Source organism: Anomaloglossus baeobatrachus, chromosome 1 (assembly GCF_048569485.1).
Source record: "Anomaloglossus baeobatrachus isolate aAnoBae1 chromosome 1, aAnoBae1.hap1, whole genome shotgun sequence".
Lineage (NCBI taxonomy): Eukaryota > Metazoa > Chordata > Amphibia > Anura > Aromobatidae > Anomaloglossus > Anomaloglossus baeobatrachus.
The window spans coordinates 134,105,558-134,129,840 of NC_134353.1; the positions used below are offsets into that span (position 1 = coordinate 134,105,558).

The window sequence follows — 24,283 nt, forward strand, 5'->3', positions numbered from 1 at the left end:
TGGAGGAACGAAAGGAACGAAACCTCGACTGGTTCCTACCCTGGGCAGGTTTCCTGGTTTTAGTTTGTGGCATGGAAGTACTCTTCCCGCCAGTAGCTTCCTTAATAATTTCATCCAGTTGTTCACCGAATAGCCTGGATCCAGCAAAAGGGAGCCCAGCAAGGTACTTCTTTGAAGAAGCATCTGCCTTCCACTCTCGAAGCCACAAGATTCTGCGGATAGCGAGGGAATTAGCCGAAGCCACTGCAGTGCTGTGAGAAGCCTCCAGCATGGCAGACATGGCATAGGATGAAAAAGCTGAAGCTTGGGAAGTTAAGGCAACCATTTCGGGCATAGATTCCCTGGTGAGGGAATGCATCTCCTCTAGAGAAGAAGATGGCTTTGAGAGCCCACACTGCTGCAAAAGATGGGGAGAACGAGGCCCCTGCCGCCTCATATACAGATTTGGCCAGAAGGTCAACCTGGCGGTCAGTGGAATCCTTAAGAGAGGTGCCATCAGCCACTGATACAACTGTCCGGGCTGAGAGTCTAGACACCGGAGGGTCTACCTTTGGTGAATGAGCCCACTCCTTGACCACCTCAGGTGGAAAGGGAAAACGGTCATCAGAACCACGCTTTGGGAAGCGTTTGTCAGGACAGGCCCTAGGCTTGGTCACAGTGGCCTGAAAACTGGAGTGGTTAAAGAACACACTCCTCGTCCTCTTAGGCAAGGTAAATTGTTGCTTTTCTGCCAGAGAGGGTTGCTCCTCTGATACTGGCGGATTGAGGTCCAGTACAGAATTAATGGATGCAATCAAATCACTAACATCTGAGTCACTTTCGGAGAGATCAATGGGGCACATGGAGGTAGCCTCCGAGCCCCCAGTAACGGCATCCTCCTCGTCCTGCGAGTCAGCTTGTGAATCAGAGCCGCGGGACGAGGAAGGAGAGGGAGCCCTGCGTCTCCTCTTAGGAGGACGGGGTCTGGGACCAGATGAAGAATCCTCTGTGAGCTCCGCTGAGAGAGCCCTAGCAGCAGAGGCGCCCTGAGAAAGGGGCTGATGCATGGTCAGCAAAGTCCGGGACAGCTGTCCCATGGAGTCGGCAAAAGACTGGGAGATTGACCTAGGGAAGGATTCTACCCAAGCCGGGGGTTCAGCCACCGGAGCCGGAGGAACCACTGTGGGTGCGATTCCAGGCTGAGGCATTGTCAGGTTAGAGCAGGCATCACAATGTGGATATGTGCTCGGTTCAGGCAGCACAAGCTTACATGCAGTGCATATTGAGTACAGCCTTGCTCCTCGTGTGAGACATGCTGCTGAAGTGGGGGCTCTGAGCCAGAATGACCCCCAGAGAGTATATAAGCAGTTCCACAACCGGAGGTTGTGGCTTACCAGACCGTTTGTGTGCCCTCCAGATCACACAGCCCGGACCCCCAAGCAGCTTAGCAGGGATGCTGCAGCCAGCGCCGATCGCAGAGAGAAACGCTGAAAAAATGGCGCCGGAGCGAGGAGAGGGGGCGGGACCTGCTCTGAGAGCGGGATCTGGAGGGCCAAGGAGATTTACAGGGGAGGGGACATGTGCTCAGAGAGGAGTGTCCCTCCCCTGTGCCGAACGGCCGCTGGGCGGAGCCGCACTGTCCCTCTGCATGATTGACATGCAAGGGCAGTGAAATCGAAAGTAGGCCTCCGGCGAAGCCTGGGCCTAAATTTAAGCGATGCGGCTGGCGCGCAGGCACCCTCGGCGCGGTTCTCAGGCGATAACCAGAGAACCGGCCGGAAATGTCAGAACAGTTACACAGCACACTCTCCCCAACAATAAAGTACAAGGGACCCCCCGGGTATAAACGTCTCAGATACTTAGCTTGCTGAGACGCAGGGTTCCAAGTCCCTGGGGATGAGTGCTCCGACCAGCAGGATCCTGAAGGGCTGCGGATGGAGACCGGCCTCCTGCAAAGCAAGGAGAACAGTGCTGGCTCCCACTTCAAGCCAGAGCCCGAGGGATGGTGAAGGAGAGCGGCATGTAAGGCTCCAGCCTTGGATTCAACCTTAACAACACCGCCGACACAGTGGGGTGAGAAGGGACATGCCGGGAGTCCAGGCTTGGACCCGCTTTTCTTCAAAAAAACTTTCCAAAATGAAAAATCAAATGAGAATGCATGTGTGGATGTATGCCTCCTGAACACAAAGCAATGAACTGGCTAGATCTGGTTATCCAGGGGGTGTATATGCTCAGAGGGAGGAGCTACACTTTTTAGTGTAGTACTTTGTGTGTCCTCCGGAGGCAGAAGCTATACACCCAATGTCTGGGTCTCCCATAGGAACGATAAAGAAACGTTCACTTAAACGTTTCATCCGGCCGCCGGACAAGTAAATTTTGCCGGATCCGGCAAAAAATGGATGAAACGCAAGGCCATCCGGCACAAACCGGCGCTAATGAAAGTCTTTGGGGGAAAAAAATGGATCCGGCGGCAACAGACGCCGGATCCGTTTTTTCATGTATTTGCCGGATGACCAAAAACTGATGTGTGAAAGCAGCCTTAGGCTAAGTTCACATTTCCGTTGTTTTGCATCAGTCACATGCGTCGCTTGACGCGCTGTACAACGGATGACAAAGAACAGAATTCTTTGTCGGACTCCGTTGTGTGCGGGGGTGCGGAGCGCAAGGGGGGGCAGTGGCGCTGAGGACGTCAGTGCCGCGGGGACTGCAGGGCTGGGGACAAGTGAGTGTGTGTGTGTGTGTGTGTGTGTGTGTGTACACATGTGGAGTGCGGGAGGGGGCGGAGCCGAGTGGGGAAGTGTCGGCCTCCTTGCACACGTATCCAGGGTAAATATCAGGTAACTAAAGCAAAGCACTTTTTGCTTGGTTACCCGATATTTATCTTGGTTACCAGCATACACCGCTTAGCGCTGGCTCCCTGCACACGTAACCACTGTAAATATTAAGTAACTAACCAAAGCGCATTGCTTGGTTACCCGATGTGTATCCTGGTTACGGGTGCAGGGAGCCAGAGAGCGCATGCGCAGCGAAATCCTACGGATCGCGCTGCTCAAAAAACGTTACAGGCTGCGTTGCTCCCGCCCGGCGGTCAGTTAAAAAACGACTGACCGCGACGCAGCGGATGCAACGCAGCATCATCAGTCGCAATCCGTCACTAATAGAAGTCTATGGGGAAAAACAAGATTCCTGCAAAATATTTTGCAGGATACCGTAATTCCTCAAGGCGACGGATTGTGACTGTTGCAAAACAACGAAAGTGTGAACTTAGCCTTATACAGCAAGGTACAACAAGCAAGTCACTAAAAAATAAAATTCCAACTTGCTTGTTGGGGTACCTTTGAGTGTCACAATGAACCTCCATTATGGGCATCATACAGTGATCTTTAGCAGCGCAACCTGTCACAGGCCCACTCATCATGTCACAGCCTAAAGGAAGAAACCCACCTATAAGAAACAGATGGCAGTCCCAGTGGTGGAGAACCCCTTTATAGGTAGGCCCTTAATGTTCGGTAGGTAGTAGTCTTAGCTCTGGGACCCTTTCTGATCAGCTCCCAGGAATGACTAAGCTGCAGAACCAGACAAAGCCACCACTATGCTGCAGAACCAGACAAAGGCACCACTATTCACACGACTGTGCAAATAATGAAGGGTATGTAATACTCACAGCCCCTATAATGAGCTACCTTGCTCCGCTCTCCCTCTCCAGAGATCATAGTCAAAAGCTTAGAAGACCCCTTTAAGCATACGAACTGGAAGTATGAAAATGGACACCAGAAGCAGACCTCTCAAGCATTTCCTAAAATATTGCCCTTTAACAAAAGCAGCTTAGACTACAAATAACTGTATTCCAAGAAATTAATTACATTTGTACTGGGGCTTATCGAAGTTGTTAGATAAGACGTTATTTTCAAGGTCAAGAACGACTTAAGCTGGGTTTACACACTGCAACATCTCAAACGACATCGCTGTAACGTCACCGGTTTTGTGACGCAATAGCGATGTCGTTTGTGATGTTGCAGTGTGTGAATCATATCAGCGACCCGGCCCCTGCTGTGAAGTTGCTGATCGCTACAAATCGTTCAGGACCATTCCTAGGTCCTTTGTTTCCCGCTGTGCAGCATGCATCGCTACAAAGTTTCAGTGTGTGAAAGACTTTGCAGCGACTTTGTTAGCAACTTCCCTTTCAAAAAGCTGCTTATCAACGTCCCCAACAACCAGCTAGGTCGCTCTGCAGGTCCGGATCGCTGTTGCGTTGTTGGCCAGGTTTGCCTGTTTGACAGCTCACCAGCGACTCAACAGAGACTTAGAGAGGTCGCTGTTACGTCACAAAACCGGTGACGTTACAGCGATGTCCTTTGCGATGTTGCAGTGTGTAAACCCAGCTTTAAGGCCCCGTCACACTAAGCAACATCGCTAGCAACATCGCTGCTAACGAACAACTTTTGTGACGTTGCTAGCGATGTTGCTGTGGGTGACATCCAGCAACAACCTGGCCCCTGCTGTGAGGTCGTTGGTTGTTGCTGAATGTCCTGGGCCATTTTTTAGTTGTTGCTGTCCCGCTGTGAAGCACAGATCGCTGTGTGTGACAGCGAGACAGCAACAACTAAATGTGCAGGCAGCAGGAGCCGGCTTCTGCGGAGGCTGGTAACCACAGTAAACATCGGGTAACCAAGAAGCCCTGTCCTTGGTTACCCGATATTTGCCTTTGTTACCAGCCTCCGCCGCTCTCACTGTCAGTGCTGGCTCCTGCTCTGTGCACATGTAGCTGCAGGACACATCGGGTTAATTAACCCGATGTGTGCTGTAACTAGGAGAGCAGGGAGCCAGCGCTAAGCGGTGTGCGCTGCTCCCTGCACGTGTAGCTCCGTGCGCTGGTAACCAAGGTAAATATCAGGTTGGTTACCCGATATTTACCTTAGTTACCAAGCGCAGCATCTTCCACGCGGCGCTGGGGGCTGGTCACTGGTTGCTGGTGAGCTCACCAGCAACTCGTGTAGCGACGCTCCAGCGATCCCTGCCAGGTCAGGTTGCTGGTGGGATCGCTGGAGCGTCGCAGTGTGACATCTCACCAGCAACTTACCAGCGATCCCTATCGTTGTTGGGATCGCTGGTAAGTTGCTTAGTGTGACTGGACCTTTACTTTCCATGGTTTATGGACGATAGTTGTGTGTTAAAGGGAAAACCCTATGGACATTAAATGCCAGGATAATGCTGGTGCCAATCACCTTAGACACATCATACAAATATCAGGACCTTCCTAGAGACTTGTGTGTCAAAAGCTCTGATTGCCAGGCTAGAGTATGCACCAAAATGTGGAGGGGAAATCTAGGAAACAGCCTGTGCCCACTGTGATAGACTTGGCACATCTTCAGACTACTTAAGGAGGTTGTCCACTACATTAAGATTGATGGCTTATCCTTAGGATAGGTCATCAATGTATGATCAGCCGGGGTTAGACACCCGTTCCCCCCTGCCGATCAGATGTTCTCAGGGCAGTCGCTATTAGAAGACTGTGCAACTCAAACTATTTCCGTCCACCACTGATACTGTGAACAAATGATCGGCCTGAGCGCTGGGTGTCGGACCCCGACCAATAAGACAATGATGACCTATTCTAAGGAATGATCACCCATATCTAAGCAGTGGACAACCTCTAATCTAAGAGTTGGGTGGGGGAGGGGTTTTTGTTCCTCACCCACCACATTTTTTGACCACTGTACAAAATCCATAATTTAATTTTTGTTTTAAATGTTTGCCTGTAGCCATAACTTCTTTTTGTCAATGAGGGTTTTTTCCCCAAAAGACAAGCAGTAGTTTACATTTGTATCATTTTACGGAACATCCATCTTGTATTTTTTCTCATTCCCACCACGCACTATAAAGATCAAGATGCAATAATGGCTCCAAATCAGGAACGTGTAGAATAGATGGCAGCCCTGTGAGGGGACTCGCCTGATCTTGCATTATACACTACGTGTGTAGTTCAGTGTATTGTGTGTCAGTTTACTAGCAGGCTATTAGACCCCATCTATGAGGTTAAAAGGCTTGTGTACACAGCAGGCCTGAAGGCCAATATCAGGCCTCAGATTACCATAGCAACCCATTGCCTCCCTGTGATTCTGCTGGCAGGGCCAAACTCTATGGGTATCTTGTATTCTAAATATATGGCAGATCACAGTACCTTAAAGGGGTTGTCCAGTCTAAAATGACACTGACTGCAGACATGTGACTCCTCCATATCGCGCACAGAGAGGATTCCCCGGTGTCTGGTCTCACACAACACACTTGTGGACAGCGGATTCTGGCCAGGAGAATGCGTTTTGCATACTTGTTGCCACATGACCGCCGTTCCCGCCACAGACAGTGGGGAATCCTTACAACACTCGATATGAGGAGTCACAGTGACTGCAGACCTGTCGTTCTAGGCCAGGAGACCATTAAACTCTCTTACCTTTCTCTTGAGCCGGCCGGCATTTACTAGCTCCCCATTATGAGCTACTGCGATCTTTCCATGTAGCGTCTCAACCACAAATGGCTGGCAGTTCTCTAGAGCCGAATTTCCAGATGTAGAATATCTTGTGTGGCCAATTCCTAAATTACTCATGTTCAGCTTCTTCAGGCTCTCCTCACTGAACACATGGTTGACGAGACCCATACCCTTAAGAAATGAGAAGAAAGAATTGCAGAAAGTCAAGACTTCATTGTCAGTCACCTACAAGTATCCCCAAACGTTTACAGTGAATATGTGGCTCATTAATGAGAAGGTTGGAAAATGGAGCTGCTTCTAGGAGAGGCTGACAGACCCATAGAGAACACTATATAGAGTGCTATAGCGTAATACAGCTGTCCTATAGCTCCTCATCACACGGAGACCGGACTCCGAAGTCCGGACAGAAGACAGACTACTGGAAATATTCTGCTCCTTAGGGAACAGACTTACACCATCACAACTGATAGGATCAACATTAAATGGAGGTTTCCATGGCTTATTGTTAGGACAGGCCATGAATATCACATCATTGGTGTTCGTGTCCGGCCAATCTTACCTTGTGTACTTTATATGTTGGCACAGCACCTCCATCGCTCGTCACAATGCCGGCACTCTCTTGTCCCCTGGTGGAAGTTAAGATTGGCATTAGGCCATCGGTTTTGCTGCAATTTTTACAATGGAATAATAAAAATAGTATTTTGATTATTCCATATATATGTTTCTGGTATGTACTGTGTAATGGCTGTGTCTGACCATACAGGGACACGGTCTGATTATACCACATCTCCTGGACCGGTGAGGACGCAAAAGAAGGGAATTTTGTTTACTTACCGTAAATTCCTTTTCTTCTAGCTCCAATTGGGAGACCCAGACAATTGGGTGTATAGCTATGCCTCCGGAGGCCACACAAAGTATTACACTAAAAGTGTAAAGCCCCTCCCCTTCTGCCTATACACCCCCCGTGCCTCACGGGCTCCTCAGTTTTGGTGCAAAAGCAAGAAGGAGGAAAAAATTATAAATTGGTTTAAAGTAAATTCAATCCGAAGGAATATCGGAGAACTGAAACCATTCAACATGAACAACATGTGTACACAAAAACAGGGGCGGGTGCTGGGTCTCCCAATTGGAGCTAGAAGAAAAGGAATTTACGGTAAGTAAACAAAATTCCCTTCTTTGTCGCTCCATTGGGAGACCCAGACAATTGGGACGTCCAAAAGCAGTCCCTGGGTGGGTAAATAATACCTCATAATAGAGCCGTAAACGGCTCCGTCCTACAGGTGGGCAACCGCCGCCTGAAGGACTCGCCTACCTAGGCTGGCATCTGCCGAAGCATAGGTATGCACCTGATAGTGTTTCGTGAAAGTGTGCAGGCTCGACCAGGTAGCTGCCTGACACACCTGCTGAGCCGTAGCCTGGTGCCGCAAGGCCCAGGACGCTCCCACGGCCCTGGTAGAATGGGCCTTCAGCCCTGAGGGAACCGGAAGCCCCGAGGAACGATAAGCTTCGAGAATTGGTTCCTTGATCCACCGAGCCAGGGTTGATTTGGAAGCTTGTGTCCCTTTACGCTGGCCAGCGACAAGGACAAAGAGTGCATCCGAGCGGCGCAGGGGCGCCGTACGAGAAATGTAGGATCTGAGTGCTCTCACCAGATCTAACAAGTGCAAATCCTTTTCACATTGGTGAACTGGATGAGGACAAAAAGAGGGTAAGGAGATATCCTGATTGAGATGAAATGGGGATACCACCTTAGGGAGAAATTCCGGAACCGGACGCAGAACCACCTTATCCTGGTGAAACACCAGGAAAGGGGCTTTGCACGACAACGCTGCTAGCTCAGACACTCTCCGAAGTGAAGTGACTGCTACTAGGAAAACCACTTTCTGCGAAAGGCGTGAGAGAAATATCCCTCATTGGCTCGAACGGTGGTTTCTGAAGAACCATCAGCACCCTGTTCAGATCCCAGGGTTCTAACGGACGCTTGTAAGGAGGGACGATGTGACAAACCCCCTTCAGGAACGTGCGTACCTGTGGAAGTCTGGCTAGGCGCTTCTGAAAAAACACAGAGCGCAGAGACTTGTCCCTTAAGGGAGCCGAGCGACAAACCCTTTTCCAATCCGGATTGAAGGAAGGACAGAAAAGTGGGCAAGGTAAATGGCCAGGGAGAAAAACCCTGAGCAGAGCACCACGACAGGAATATCTTCCACGTCCTGTGGTAGATCTTGGCGGACGTTGGTTTCCTAGCCTGTCTCATAGTGGCAATGACCTCTTGAGATAATCCTGAAGACGCTAGGATCCAGGACTCAATGGCCACACAGTCAGGTTGAGGGCCGCAGAATTCAGATGGAAAAACGGCCCTTGAGACAGCAAGTCTGGTCGGTCTGGTAGTGCCCACGGTTGGCCGACCGTGAGATGCCACAGATCCGGGTACCACGACCTCCTCGGCCAGTCTGGAGCGACGAGGATGGTGCGGCGGCAGTCGGCCCTGATCTTGCGTAACACTCTGGGCAACAGTGCCAGAGGACGAAACACATAAGGGAGTTGAAACTGCGACCAATCCTGAACTAAGGCTTCTGCCGCCAGAGCTCTGTGATCTTGAACCCGTGCCATGAATGTCGGTACCTTGTTGTTGTGCCGGGACGCCATTAGGTCGACGTCCGGCATGCCCCAGCGGCAACAGATCTCCTGAAACACGTCCGGGTGAAGGGACCATTCCCCTGCGTCCATGCCCTGGCGACTGAGAAAGTCTGCTTCCCAGTTTTCTACGCCCGGGATGTGAACTGCGGATATGGTGGAGGCTGTGGCTTCCACCCACAACAGAATCCGCCGGACTTCCTGGAAGGCTTGCCGACTGCGTGTCCCGCCTTGGTGGTTGATGTATGCCACCGCTGTGGAGTTGTCCGACTGAATTCGGATCTGCCTGCCTTCCAGCCACGGCTGGAACGCCTTTAGGGCAAGATACACTGCCCTTATCTCCAGAACATTGATCTGAAGGGAGGACTCTGTCTGAGTCCAAGTACCCTGAGCCCTGTGGTGGAGAAAGACCGCTCCCCACCCTGACAGGCTCGCGTCCGTCGTGACCACCGCCCAGGATGGGGGCAGGAAGGATTTCCCCTTCGACAGAGAAGTGGGGAGAAGCCACCACTGAAGGGAAGCCTTGGCTGCCCGAGAAAGGGAGACGTTCCTGTCGAGGGACGTCGACTTCCTGTCCCATTTGCGGAGAATGTCCCATTGAAGTGGGCGCAGATGAAACTGCGCAAAAGGAACTGCCTCCATTGCTGCCACCATCTTCCCTAGGAAGCAGGGCTGTGGAGTCGGTAAGCCAAACCTTCGACTCCGACTCCGACTCCTCAAATTCTCTTGCTCCGACTCCGACTCCGACTCCGACTCCTCAAATTCTCTTGCTCCGACTCCGACTCCGACTCCGACTCCTCAAATTCTCTTGCTCCGACTCCGACTCCTACATATATTGCTTATAGTTAGGTGAAAAATTTATTGTAGTACATGAATATGTGTATGTGAACATCAGACATTTAATAATTTTTATGATACAATAATCAAGATATTTGGATAGAACATAAAATATATTTATTGGAATACAACTTTAGAACACAAAAAACTGTAATAAATTGTAAATATGTAATACACTATGTAATATACAGTAGATTACATATATATCTTGTGTGTGTGTATATACACTGTATATATATATATATATATATATATATATATATATATATATATATATATATATATATATATATATATATATATATATATATATATTACATATTTACAATTTATTAGTTTTTTGTGTTCTAAAGTTGTATTCCAATAAATATTTTATGTTCTATCCAAATATCTTGATTATTGTATCATAAAAACAATTAAATGTCTGATGTTCACATTGTACTACAATAAATTTTTCACTTAAATATAAGCATTATACTAAATGTTATTATTTAGTAAAATATTCAGCACATTCTGCATTGCACTCCTGTCCCCAATTTATTATATATTTTAGGAGTCGGAGTCGGTGCATTTTATACCGACTCCGACTCCACCAAAATGAGCTCCGACTCCGACTCCACGACTCCGACTCCGACTCCACAGCCCTGCTAGGAAGTGCATGAGGCGCCTCAGGGGGTGTGACTGACCTTGAAGGAGAGATTGCACCCCTGTCTGTAGTGAACGCTGTTTGTTCAGCGGAAGCTTCACTATCGCTGAGAGAGTATGAAACTCCATGCCAAGATATGTCAGTGATTGGGCCGGTGTCAGATTTGACTTTGGAAAATTGATGATCCACCCGAAACGCTGGAGAGTTTCCAGAGCAATGTTCAGGCTGTGTTGGCATGCCCCTTGAGAGGGTGCCTTGACAAGTAGATCGTCTAAGTAAGGGATCACCGAGTGTCCCTGAGAGTGTAGGATTGCCACCACTGTTGCCATAACCTTGGTGAAGACCCGTGGGGCTGTCGCCAGGCCAAAAGGCAGTGCCACGAACTGAAGGTGTTCGTCCCCTATGGCGAAACGCAGGAAGCGCTGATGCTCTGGTGCAATCGGTACGTGGAGATAAGCATCTTTGATGTCGATTGATGCCAGGAAATCTCCTTGGGACATTGAGGCGATGACGGAGCGGAGCGATTCCATCCGGAACCGCCTGGTTTTCACATGCTTGTTGAGCAGTTTTAGGTCCAGAACAGGACGGAAGGATCCGTCCTTTTTTGGCACCACGAACAAGTTGGAGTAAAAACCGTGACCCCGTTGCTGAAGAGGAACAGGGATCACCACTCCTTCCGCCTTCAGAGTGCACACCGCCTGCAGAAGAGCCTCGGCTCTGTCGGGGGGCGGAGATGTTCTGAAGAAACGAGTCGGAGGACGAGAGCTGAACTCTATCCTGTAACCTTGAGATAGAATGTCTCTCACCCATCGGTCTTTTACTTGTGGCAGCCAGGCGTCGCAAAAGCGGGAGAGCCTGCCACCGACCGAGGATGCGGTTTGAGGAGGCCGAAAGTCATGAGGAGGCCGCTTTGGGAGCGGTTCCTCCGGCGGTCTTTTTAGGACGTGACTTAGACCGCCATGAATCGGAGTTCCTCTGATCTTTCTGAGGCCTTTTGGACGAGGAGAATTGAGACCTGCCCGCGGTCCGAAAGGACCGAAACCTCGATTGTACCTTCCGTGGTTGAGGTCTGTTTGGTTTGGACTGGGGTAAGGATGAATCCTTTCCCTTGGATTAATGATTTCATCCAATCGCTCACCAAACAAGCGGTTGCCAGACAATGGCAAACCGGTTAAGAACTTTTTGGAAGCAGAGTCTGCCTTCCATTCACGTAGCCACATGGCCCTGCGGAGTACCACCGAATTGGCGGATGCCACCGCCGTACGGCTCGCAGAGTCCAGGATAGCATTAATGGCGTAGGACGCAAATGCCGACGCCTGAGAGGTTAAGGACACCACTTGCGGGGCAGATGTACGTGTTACTGCATTAATCTGCGCCTGACAAGCTGAGATAGCTTGGAGTGCCCATACGGCTGCGAATGCTGGAGCAAAGGACGCGCCGATAGCTTCATAGATGGATTTCAACCATAGTTCCATCTGTCTGTCAGTGGCATCTTTGAGTGAAGCCCCATCTTCCACTGCAACTATGGATCTAGCCGCCAGTCTGGAGATTGGAGGATCCACCTTAGGACACTGAGTCCAGCCCTTGACAACATCAGGGGGGAAGGGATAACGTGTGTCCTTAAGGCGCTTGGAAAACCGCTTGTCTGGACAGTCTCGGTTTTTCTGGATTGCCTCTCTGAAGTCAGAGTGATCCAGAAACGTACTCAATGTACGCTTGGGAAACCTGAAACGGAATTTCTCCTGAGAAGCTGACTCCTCAATTGTAGGAGCTGGGGGAGAAATATCCAACACCTGATTGATGGTCGCTATAAGGTCATTCACTACTGAGTCACCTTCAGGTGTATCTAGGTTGAGAGCGGCTTCAGGATCAGAATCCTGATCTGTTACCTCCGCTTCATCCTCCAGAGAGTCCTCCTGCTGGGACCCTGAACAGTGTGATGAAGTGGAGGGAATTTCCCAGCGAGCCCGCTTAGGCGGCCTGGGACTGCGGTCCGTGTCAGAGACCTCACCCTGGGACCTATGGGTTACTCCAGGGGCACTTTGCTGTTCCAATTGAGGGGGACCAGGGGTCAAGGATTGGACAGTGCCCAGGGCCTGAATCACCGGTCTGGACTGTAATGCTTCCAGTATTTTAGCAGACCATTTATCCATACTCTCAGACAGTTTGTCAGCAAAAACTGCAAACTCCGTCCCTGTCACCTGGACAGTGGTAGCAGGTGGTTCCACCTGGGCCACCAGTGGCAGAGGCTCCGGCTGAGTAAGTGCCACAGGGGCCGAGCATTGCACACAATGAGGGTCAGTGGAACCTGCCGGTAGTATAGCTGCACATGAGGTACAGGCTGCAAAGTACGCCTGTGCTTTGGCACCCTTGCTTTTTGCGGACGACATGTTGTCTCCTCTGAGAATGGGTACCTCAACCTTAACAACACCGCAGACAAAGTGGGGTGAGAAGGGAGCATGCCGGGAGCCCTGTTATGGGCCCTCTTTTCTTCCATCCGACCTAGTCAGCAGCTGCTGCTGACTAAGCTGTGGAGCTATGCGTGGATGTCAGCCTCCTTCGCACAAAGCATAAAAACTGAGGAGCCCGTGAGGCACGGGGGGTGTATAGGCAGAAGGGGAGGGGCTTTACACTTTTAGTGTAATACTTTGTGTGGCCTCCGGAGGCATAGCTATACACCCAATTGTCTGGGTCTCCCAATGGAGCGACAAAGAAAAGTATACAGACATTACAGCACAAGATCACAAAAATGTTTTCTTTGAGGTAAAACATTATAAACAGGCAGGGAAATGTTTTACCTCACAAAAAGAATCAGCTATGATCCCGTACTGTAATATCTGTATACTCTTTTGCATCCTCCCCTGCCCAGGAGATGTGATCAAACCATGTCCCTGTATGGTCAGACACAGCTATTACACATTGCATAGCAGGGGCAAAGTGCTTCTCAATAAATTAGAATACCATCAAAAAGTTAATTTCAGTAATTCAATACAAAAAGGGAAACACATTCTATAGAGTCATTACACACAGAGTGATCTATTTCAAGTGTTTGTTAATGTTGATTATGGCTTACAGCCAATGAAAACCCAAAAGTCATTATCTCAGAAAATTAGAACAATTACCACAAAACACCTGCAAAGGCTTCCTAAGTGTTTAAAATGGTCCCTTGGTCTGGTTCAGTAGGCTATGCAATCATGGGGAAGACTTCTGACTTGATAGATGTCCAGAAGGCAGTAATTGACACACTCCACAAGGAGGATAAGGCACGAAAGGTCATTGCTAAAGAAGCTGGCTGCTCACAGTGCTGTATCCAAGCATATTAATGGAAAGGTGAGTGGAAGGAAAAAGTTACACAAGCAGCCGGGATAACCGCAGCCTTGAAAGGATTGTTAAGAAAAGGTCATTCAAAAATTTTGGGGAGATTCACAAGGAGCAGACTGCTGCTGGAGTCAGTGCTTCAAGAGTCACCACACACAGACGTATCCAGGACATGGGCTACAACCAGGGCTGTGAAGTCGGTAAGCCAAACCTTCGACTCCGACTCCTCAATTTCTCTGGCTCCGACTCCGTATGTAATACACTATGTAATATACAGTAGATTACATATATATCTTGTGTGTATATATATATATATATATATATATATCTATATATATATATATCTATATATATATATCTATATCTATCTATCTATAGATATATATATATATATAGAGATATATATATATATATATATATAGATATATATATATAGATATATATATCTATATATATATATATATATATATATATAAAAATTACATATTGTATTACATATTTACAATTTATGTTTTTTGTGTCCTAAAGTTGTAAAGTTGTATCCAATAAATATATTTTATGTTCTATCCAAATATCTTGATTATTGTATCATAAAAATAATTAAATGTCTGATGTTCACATTGTACTACAATACATTTTTCACTTAAATATAAGCATTATACTAAATATTATTTAGTAAAATATTCAGCATATTCTGCATTGCACTACTGTCCCCAATTTATTATATATTTTAGGAGTCTGAGTCGGTGCATTTTATACCGACTCCACCAAAATTAGCTCCGACTCAGACTCCACGACTCAGACTCCAAAGCCATGGCTACAACTGTCACATTCCTTGTGTCAAGCCACTCAAGACCAATAGGCAACGCCAGAAGCGTCTTACCTGGGCCAAGGAGAAAAAGAACTGGACTCAGTGGTCCAAGGTGTAGATGAAAGTAAATTTTGCAAGGTCCCAGAGTAGAGAGGCCACAATCCAAGCTGTTTGAGGTCTCATGTGAAGTTTCCACAATCAGTGATGGTTTGGGGAGCCATGTCATCTGCTGGTGAAGGTCCACTGAGTTTTATCAGACCAAAGTCAGCGCAGCCATCTACCAGGAAATTTTAGAGCACTTTTTGGAGACGGAAATTTCATTTTCCAGCAGGACTTGGCACCTGTCCACAATGCCAAAAGTACCAATACTTGGTCTAATAACCCCAGTATCACTAGCTTGATTGGCCAGCAAACTCGCCTGACCTAAACCCCATAGAGAATCTATTGTATCATAGTATCATAGTTTTTAAGGTTGAAGGGAGACTCTAAGTCCATCTAGTTCAACCCGTAGCCTAACATGTTGATCCAGAGGAAGGCAAAAAAAAACCCCAATGTGGCAAACAAGTTCCAATGGGGAAAAATGTCCTTCCTGACTCCACATCCGGCAATCAGACTAGTTCCCTGGATCAATACCCTGTCATAAAATCTAATATACATAACTGGTAATATTAAATTTTTCAAGAAAGGCGTCCAGGCTCTGCTTAAATGTTAGTAGTGAATCACTCATTACAACATCATGCGGCAGAGAGTTCCATAGTCTCACTGCTCGTACAGTAAAGAATCCTCGTCTGTGATTATGATTAAACCTTCTTTCCTCAAGACGTAGCGGATGCCCCCGTGTTCCAGTCGCAGGCCTAGGTGTAAAAAGATCTTTGGAAAGGTCTCTGTACTGTCCCCTCATATATTTATACATTGTGATTATTGGGTATTGTCAAGAAAAAGATAGACACCAGACCAACAATACAGACGAGCTGAAGGCTGCTATCAAAGTAACCTGGGCTTCTATAACACCTCAGCAGTGCCACAGGCTGATCGCCTCCATGCCACGCTGCAGTGATGCAGTAAATCATGCAAAAGAAGCCCCTACCAATACGGAGTGCATTTACTGTACAGACTTTTCAGTAGGCGCCAACATTTCTGAGTTTCAAATCATTTTTCAGTTACTCTTATATAATATTCTAATTTTCTGAGATAACGACTTTTGGGTTTTCATTGAATCATCAAAACTAACAGAAATAAACACTTGAAATAGATCCATCTGTGTGTAATGACTCTATATATGGGTTTCACTTTTTGTATTGAATTACTGAAATTAACTTTTTGATATTCTAATTTATTGAGAAGCACTTGTATATAAAGATTATCTCAGCACAGGAACATTTTATGAGCTAACATCCAATTGTGGAACCTATTATTCCAAGATAATGGGATGAAAGTAAAAGGAAGGAGAGTCAGATAAGACATTAGGAAAAACTTTCTGACAGTGAGGGCAGTCAGGGAGTGGAACAGGCGACCACGGGAGGTGGTGAGCTCTCCATCAATGGAAATCTTCAAGCAGAAACTGGATAAACATAGCTGGGATGATTTAGGAAATCCAGCACTCGCAGGGGGTTGGACCCGATGGCCCTTGAGGTCCCTTCCAACTCTACCATTCTATGAAGATCTATTATTAAAAATGAACTTACTTTGTGGGAAAAGCCCTATAAGTCAGTATGACCGATAATCATATTTAAGGGGTGAATTACCCAAGAAGCCATATCTTGACACTAGTTGATACCAGTTAATACTGGGTCTGTGCGGTAGTGTCTGGTGTATTCATAGAAACCTATCAGATCCAGAGCAACTGGTGAAGAAGAAACATGAACTGGTCTGGCCTCCTGAACAAGTGAAAAATAATATGTCCTAACATGCCCTAGTAGTGACCCACAGTGTGCAGGTCACCAGCCAGGAGACGTAGTCAAGGCCGGTGATTTATCACAAAGTATACCAAGAATTCACATTGCTCTGGCCGAGCAGTCAGCTCTATAGCCTCATACCACGGCTCATCTACAACCAACTTCTGTACTGTAAGAAATCAACCAACAATAAGGGAGAGGTATCAAAGATAAACAAGAGGAAAGAAGAGCAGTCTACACCAACCAAACAGGTAATGGCCTTCATTTTCCAAGGGCCGCACCTTTACCAGTTTATAGTCATGTAGATATACCTGCATGGTCCCCTTTCTATGTGAGCGGTATTGCCTTATTTTGGGGAAATCCAAGATGTTCTAAACATGTAAACAAAGTATTAGGCTCTGTGCGCACTTACCGGATTTTGCTGCGGATTTTTTGCGGATTTGCTGCATGTTTCGCTGCAGAAAATGTTCATAACATCTCTGCAGTGAATCACCAGCAAAACCTATGGGGAAAAAAAAATCCTGTGCGCACTATGCAGATCTTGACAGCTGCATGTTTTTCTGCGGGATTACCACAGCAAAAACAATTGCATGTCAATTCTTTCCGCACATCGCTGCGGGATTTCACTCCATTGACTCCAATGTAATCGCGAAATCCCGCAGGGAATAACGCAGGCGGAAAATTCTGTGTGGTTCACTGCGTTTTCCTGCTTTATTCCCTGCGGTATTTCGCGGTAATGTACATCGCTTGCCTGCAGTTTTTCAGGGAAGTGATGTCATTACAGGAAGAGGAAGCGGAGCAGAGAGTAAAACACACACAGATCACACACAGACACACACACATCACAGACATAGATCACATAGACACAGACACACGCACACAGACATCACACTCACAGACATAGAACACACATAGAAAGCAAACGGAAATATAGAAAAAAAAAAAACCACATGTGCTCCACTGTATATTTACCGTCCAGCCGAGGTAAGCACACAGCAGCAGCCCGGTATTCTCAGGCTGGGGAGGGCGAGGGGCAGGGTTAATGTCCCCCGCCTCACTCCCCCTCCCGCAGCCGAGAATATCAGCCGCAGCTGCCCCGGGACTGTCACATGCATTATGCGGCAGCACCGGCGTGTCCCCGGCTCTTCCTGCCGCCGTGTAGCAGTGGCAGTCAGGGTAATACAAGGAGTTAATGGTGGCGGATCGCCACCATTAACTCCAGGCTTGATCATGGCAGCGTCTATGAGACAGCTGACATGATCAACCCGTAAGTAAAGTAAAAAAAAACACACAGAAAAATCCTTTATTTAAAATAAAACAAACAAGCCTCGTTCACCATTTTATTAACCCCTCCCGAAACAAAGCTCCGGCGTAATCCACAGCTCCTGCGCTGCTTACATCCAGCCGTGGCTGACACACAGCGCTGAATGAATGCAGCCTTGCAGCGAGACAGCAGAGGTAATTACCGGTCATTTCCCACGGCCGGTAATGTGAACTCACTGCCGACCGTGGGAAATGCAGCGATCTGTCCTCTATCTATCTATCTATCTATCCCTCTATCTATTCTTCTGTCTCTTTATCTAAAAGAAGGAAATGATTTTTTTTTTCTTCAATGTGCTTTATTGCATTGAATGCAATAAAGCACATTTGCCAACCCACACGCGGCAAAACCGCGGCAATACCGCGAACAATACCGCGGTAAAACCGCGGCAAACCGCATGCGGTTTTCGGGTGCGGTTTGCCGCGGGTTTTTTATCGCGGGTGCGGTAATATTTCAGTGCCTGCGGAATTTTCTTGAGAAAATTCCATTTTCCAGTGCACACATAGCCTTAGATACATTGTCCCACCCGAAGCAGCTAGTAAAAAACTACCTAGACTCTGATCTCTCTTTCAAGCCACACATCCAATCCCTCTTCACCTCCTGCCGCCTCCAACTCAAAAATATTTCCCCGATCCGTACATTCCTTTCCCAAGAAGCTGAAAAAACCCTAGTACATGCCCTTATTATCTCCCGCCTGGATTATTGCAACCTCCTGCTCTGTGGCCTCCCTTCTAACAGTCGATCACCCCTACAATCTATTCTAAGCTATGCTACCCGGCTAATCCACCTTTCCCCCCGCTACTCCCCGACCTCTCCTCTCTGCCAATCCCTTCACTGGCTTCCCACTGCCCAATGACTCCAGTTCAAAACATTAACCATGACATACAAAGCCATCCACAACCTGTTTCCTCCATACACCTGTGACCTAGTCTCCAGGTGTTTACCTGCACTTAACCTTCGATCCTCACAAGATCTCCTTCTCTACTCCCCTCTCATCTGCTCTTACCACATTCGCATCCAAGATTTCTCCTGTGCCTCCTCCATACTCTGGAATGCTCTGCCTCAATACATCAGACTCTCGCCTACCTTGACAAGCTTCAAAAGGAACCTGAAGACCCAACTCTTCCGACAAGCCTAGAACCTGCCGTAACCCTCAGTCTGATATAGCGCCGCACAATCAGCTCTACCCCAACCTACTGTATCCTCACCTATCCCTTGTAGACTGTGAGCCCTCGCGGGCAGGGACCTCTCTCCTCCTGTACTAGTCTGTGTCTTGTATTGTTTATGATTATTGTATTATCACATGTAAAGCGCCATGGAATAGATGGCGCAATAATAATACCTCCCCGGTTCATTTACATCCCTGCATTTTCTTTTTGTTATTTATTTTATTAAACTTTTGGTTCCATCTTTTTTTACTTGACACTCTGTTTATGGTTTTCCTTAGGCTGCTTTCACACATCCGGTTTGAGCCATGCGGCTCAATCCGGCTGTGAAACCTATGCAACGGATGCGGTGAAAACACCGCATCCTTTGCATAAGTTTTTTACATGCGGCCTGTCAGTTTTTTGCCGCTTGCGGCATGCTACTGAGCATGCGCAGTGGCAAAAACGCATGCGGCGGCCGGACGCGGTTTTTGCCGCATCGCGCCGCATCCATAGGGATGCATTGAGAAAAGCGCCGCATTGGCTTGATGCGGCGCGATGCGGGTTTTTTTGCCGCACAAAAAAACATGGCAGGCAATGTTCCATCCGGCCGCCGCATCGGCTAAATCTGCCACATGTGGCAAAAACCGGACCGAACGCAAGGCCATGCGGCACTAATTAACGTCTATGCAGGAAAAACGCAACCGGCAGCAAAAAAAAAAAAAATGGTTGCGTTTTTCCTGCAAAGTGCCGGATTGTGCCGCATAGCAGAAAACGGAGGTGTGAAAGCAGCCTTATCCAGATGTTTTAGCTTTACTAAGGCTACTTTCACACATCCGGTTTGAGCCCTGCGGCTCAATCCGGCTGTGAAAACTATGCAACGGATGCGGTGAAAACACCGCATCCTTTGCATAAGTTTTTACATGCGGCCGGTCCGGTTTTTTCCGGTTGCGGCATGCTACTGAGCATGCGCAGTGGAAAATACCGCATGCGGCGACCGGATGCGGTTTTTTCCGCATCGCGCCGCATCCGGCCTCCATAGGGATGCATTGAAAAATGCGCCGCAGCGGCCGGATGCGGCGCGATGCGGTGTTTTTTGCCGGAGCAAAAAACGTTGCAGGCTACGTTCGATCCGGCCGCCGCATCGGCTACATCTGCCGCATGCGGCAAAAACCGGACCGAACGCAAGCCCCTGCGGCACAATGCGGCACTAATGTAAGTCAATGCAAAAAAATCCGCAATCGGCGTTACAAAAGCCGGTTGCGGTTTTTATGCATAACGCCGTATTGTGCCGCAGAGCAAAAATCCGGATGTGTGAAAGTACCCTTAGGCTACTTTCACACATCAGGTTTTTTCCATCAGGCACAATCAGGAAAAAAACGGGTAAAACGGATCCGGTACCGCATCCGTTTTATCCCCATAGATTTGCATTGTTACCGGATTGTGCCTGATGGCTTTGCGTTGCATCCGTTTTTTTCCGGATGCGGCAAAATTAAGTAAAGCGGCGGCCGGTGGCAACGTATCTTGTAACGTTTTTTTGTCCGGCAAAAAAAAAAACGCATCGCGCCGCATCCGGCCGCTGCGGCGCATTTTTCAATGCATGCCTATGGACGCCGGATGCGGGAAAAAACGCATCCGGCCGCCGCATGCGGTTTCGTCCACTGCGCATGCTCAGTAGCGTGCCGCAACCGGAAAAAAACGGACGGGCCGCATGTAAAAACTTATGCAAAGGATGCGGTGTTTTCGCCGCATCCGTTGCATAGGTTTCACAGCCGGATTGAGCTGCACTGCTCAAACCGGATGTGTTAAAATAGCCTAAGTTTTTGAAATGTAAAATTTTGGCACAATTGTATTTGAGAACCCTCCTATTCTATAAAGAAGGCCTAGTTTTGTATTCGGCTGAAGACATTTCACAGGATCACATGGCTTTTCACTAAAAAGTGCAAAATAGGTAGGACAAAAAGAAGCAGTGCGCAAAATTCACCTTTTTGAAGAATTTGTGACAAAAAAAACAGCAACAAAATACCACAAGACTAAGCAAAACACACAAAGAAAGAACGAATTGAGGCCGTAGAGGACAAAAACAGCACAATTTTAGCACAAGCAAATTACACTAAACAACGCAGCAAACACTGAACCAAATTCATAAACGTGTCACGTTGAGATCAGTCTCCGTTGTCTAAAAATTAGTCTGTATACATAACTAGAAACAATTTTCGTGAATCAAAAAAAGTTCTTCACAATCAACCCTTTGGCCAAAAAATGATCCTGAGCAGAGAGGCCCTCTCCTAAATTACCTCCCCCACTAGGATGACTGAAAGGATTTCCACACATGACAATGAATGAAGCGCAGCTCACAGACTCCCCATCCACAACACAAGGACACGGGCCAAAGTCAGAGGAAGAAAATAAGTGTCCACAAAGGGAGAACCAGGAGGGGGGCCCCCCATCCACAGAGCCACCGGGAAGGGGAAGGGGGGGGGCCCCCCATCCACAGAGCCACCGGGAAGGGGGGGGGGGGGCCCCATCCACAAAGCCACCGGGAAGGGGGGGGGGCCCATCCACAAAGCCACCGGGAAGGGGGGGGGCCCCCATCCACAGAGCCACCGGGAAGGGGGGGGGCCCCCATCCACAGAGCCACCGGGAAGGGGGGGGGGCCCCATCCACAGAGCCACCGGGAAGGGGGGGGGGCCCCATCCACAGAGCCACCGGGAAGGGGGGGGGGCCCCATCCACAGAGCCACCGGGAAGGGGGGGGGGGCCCATCCACAGAGCCACCGGGAAGGGGGGGGGCCCCCATCCACAGAGCCACCGGGAAGGGGGGGGGGCCCCCATCCACAGAGCCACCACAGTAGATGCCAACTTAGTTTTCTACCTGTCTTTCTCATCTGCCCCCAAAGAGTATACCAGATGTGACAAGAAATTAACCCTATAAATACAGGTATTTATATCCGTACGTTCTCGGAGCCGCAGACGTGGTGTCCTCATTTACACCCATCTCTAGTGAGAGCTCCTAATTCTGGGCGAGCATGTGATCCGCAGGGGCAGCTCCATTTTCTTTGGCACAGTATGTGGTCAGCAGCATTATGGAAAGAAGCACATTGTAACCTGATGCCTCCAAACAGGAGCCACAACATATACAACCATCCAGGCAGGTGTAAGATGTCAGCCGAGGGCCACGAATCCGCAGTCCGGCCACTCACGGCTCGGCCACCGCCGGACACTATTAGGACTATTATTTATTCCATGGAGCTTTACATGTGAATAGGACTTTTTACTAAACCGCCATAATTGTATGCAGTGAGGACGGACCGGGCCGTGGCCAAGACTCCTGCTCAGCGGCCATAGAAACAAAAGGGCACGAATAATGAGGATGGGCAACTCCAGGGCAAGAAGCCAGAGGGTCACCGCCATCAGAACTGTGCAGCCTGCGGGACAGGGCTCTCCCCGGCAGTGTGAGGTCACAGGGCACGGTCAGCCCACAGAGGACCCCACTGCTGGGGGAGATGAGGGGTCCGCGGGCCGAGGCTGCACCCACAACACAGGGCTCCGAGCAGGACCGGAGACAGGGGCTGACCGGCCGGAGGAGCGACCACCACTCACCTGTGCTGCAAGCCCACCAGCCCCAGCGTGATCACATGGGGCACGTCCAGCTGCGTGGGCCACGGCCCGGAGGCGATGCAGCCGAACACCCCGCACTCCTCCCGGATCCCCAGCTCCTCCAGCTCCATGATGCGCACACGTGGAGTCCCCGCAGCGGAAAACACTTGCTGGGCGAGGGGAGAACCAGCCAGGAGGGGAGGACTGAGGCGGCAAGCAGGCGGCACACTCCACCCTGGGGCCGCGGGAACACGCACGGGAGGAAGGGACCGAGAACGGGGCGCTAGGGGAGAAGTGTACGGTGCACGGAGGCCATGTGGGAGGGGCGGGGCTCACACAGGAGGAGGGGCGGGGCTCACACAGGAGGAGGGGCGGGGCTCACACAGGAGGAGGGGCGGGGCTCACACAGGAGGAGGGGCGGGGCTCACACAGGAGGAGCGGGATTCCGAAGGAGAGGCGGGGCTGACTCAGGAGGAGCGAGGTTCATATAGGAGGGGCGAGGCTTACACAGGGGGCGGGGCTGACTCAGCAGGAGGGGCGGGATTCATACATGAGGCGGGGCTTAGGTTACACAGCGGGTGGGGCTGACTCAGGAGGAGGGGTCGGGCTGAGTGCGGCGAGAGATGGAGGAGTGGACAAAGAACGGCGGAGCGCTCAGGAGAAGTGTACAACTCGCGGAGGCCATGTGAGTGAGGCGGGGCGGTCTCAGGAAAAGGGCTTAGGCGGGGCGGGGCTCACACAGGGGGGCGGGGCTGAGTGCGGACAGTGATGGGGAGGAGGGGAATGAGACCGGCGGCGCTCAGGGAGGAGTGTACTGTACTGTACTCTCCAAAAGTTGTAAATGTGTGCACGGCAATAAATAAAGCGCGTTCATGCTTTACTATATCGAGATAGGGAAAAAGCAGACAGAATGGACATGCTCTTCTCAGGCTGCTTTCACATCAGCGGTTTTTTTTAAAGGGAACCAATCATCAGGATTTTCATGTATAAGCTGCAGCCAGTGCAGTGCTGGCACTATCATGCACAGTGTGTACATACCATCAGGGGGCAGCTCGGGTGTTTAGGCTGTGAAATCCAACTTTATAAAGTTTGAAAATTCATGCACTTTTTGATTGACGTGTGCACCTCTCTGCTAATGTCCGGGCGGGTTATGCACACGGGAGCGCGCACAGTCACGACAGGACTGGAAAACAGCTGATCGGAGGACGCAATTAGCTGCAGCTACGCTATCATGCCGCCCCAGGACACCGGACGTCAGGTGAGGGGAGTTCACAACGGACTCACATGACCCCGTGAAGGCAGTGCTGCGAGACCCGGTCACGGGTAGTGATATTGCGCGGCACTGTCGTCAGGGCCGTATTTGCCACTAGGCACCCGTGGTCCCGTGCCTAGGGCGGCACGTTGCGGGGGGCGGCACTTTCTGGCAGCAAAAAAAAATATAATTTTTTTTTTTTTTTTTTTTTACATCCCCGCCCCCCGTCCCTCCCTCTGTTACACTCGGCTGTGTTCCGGGGGGGGGGGACAGGCGCACTTCTGCTGTCTATTTAAATACATGGCGGGCGCCAGGCATAGTGAGCTGACTAACCCCGGAAGTTCCATGGCCTGCACTTC

The 24,283-nt window shown here is 49.3% G+C and overlaps 1 protein-coding gene across 1 annotated transcript in view; it reads right to left on the reverse strand.

Annotated features, from left to right (window-relative positions):
- Positions 1-22,998, reverse strand: part of PPAT (phosphoribosyl pyrophosphate amidotransferase) — a 46,740-nt gene extending 23,742 nt beyond the window's left edge. Inside the window, exons 1-3 of the mRNA XM_075334329.1 lie at positions 22,676-22,998; positions 7,026-7,092; positions 6,431-6,637 (exon numbers count right to left, since the gene is read on the reverse strand). Of these exons, the coding sequence (XP_075190444.1) occupies positions 6,431-6,637; positions 7,026-7,092; positions 22,676-22,803 (402 nt within the window). The 5' untranslated portion in view covers positions 22,804-22,998. The remainder of the gene's footprint in view (positions 1-6,430; positions 6,638-7,025; positions 7,093-22,675) is intronic.
- Positions 22,999-24,283: the final 1,285 nt, after the last annotated feature.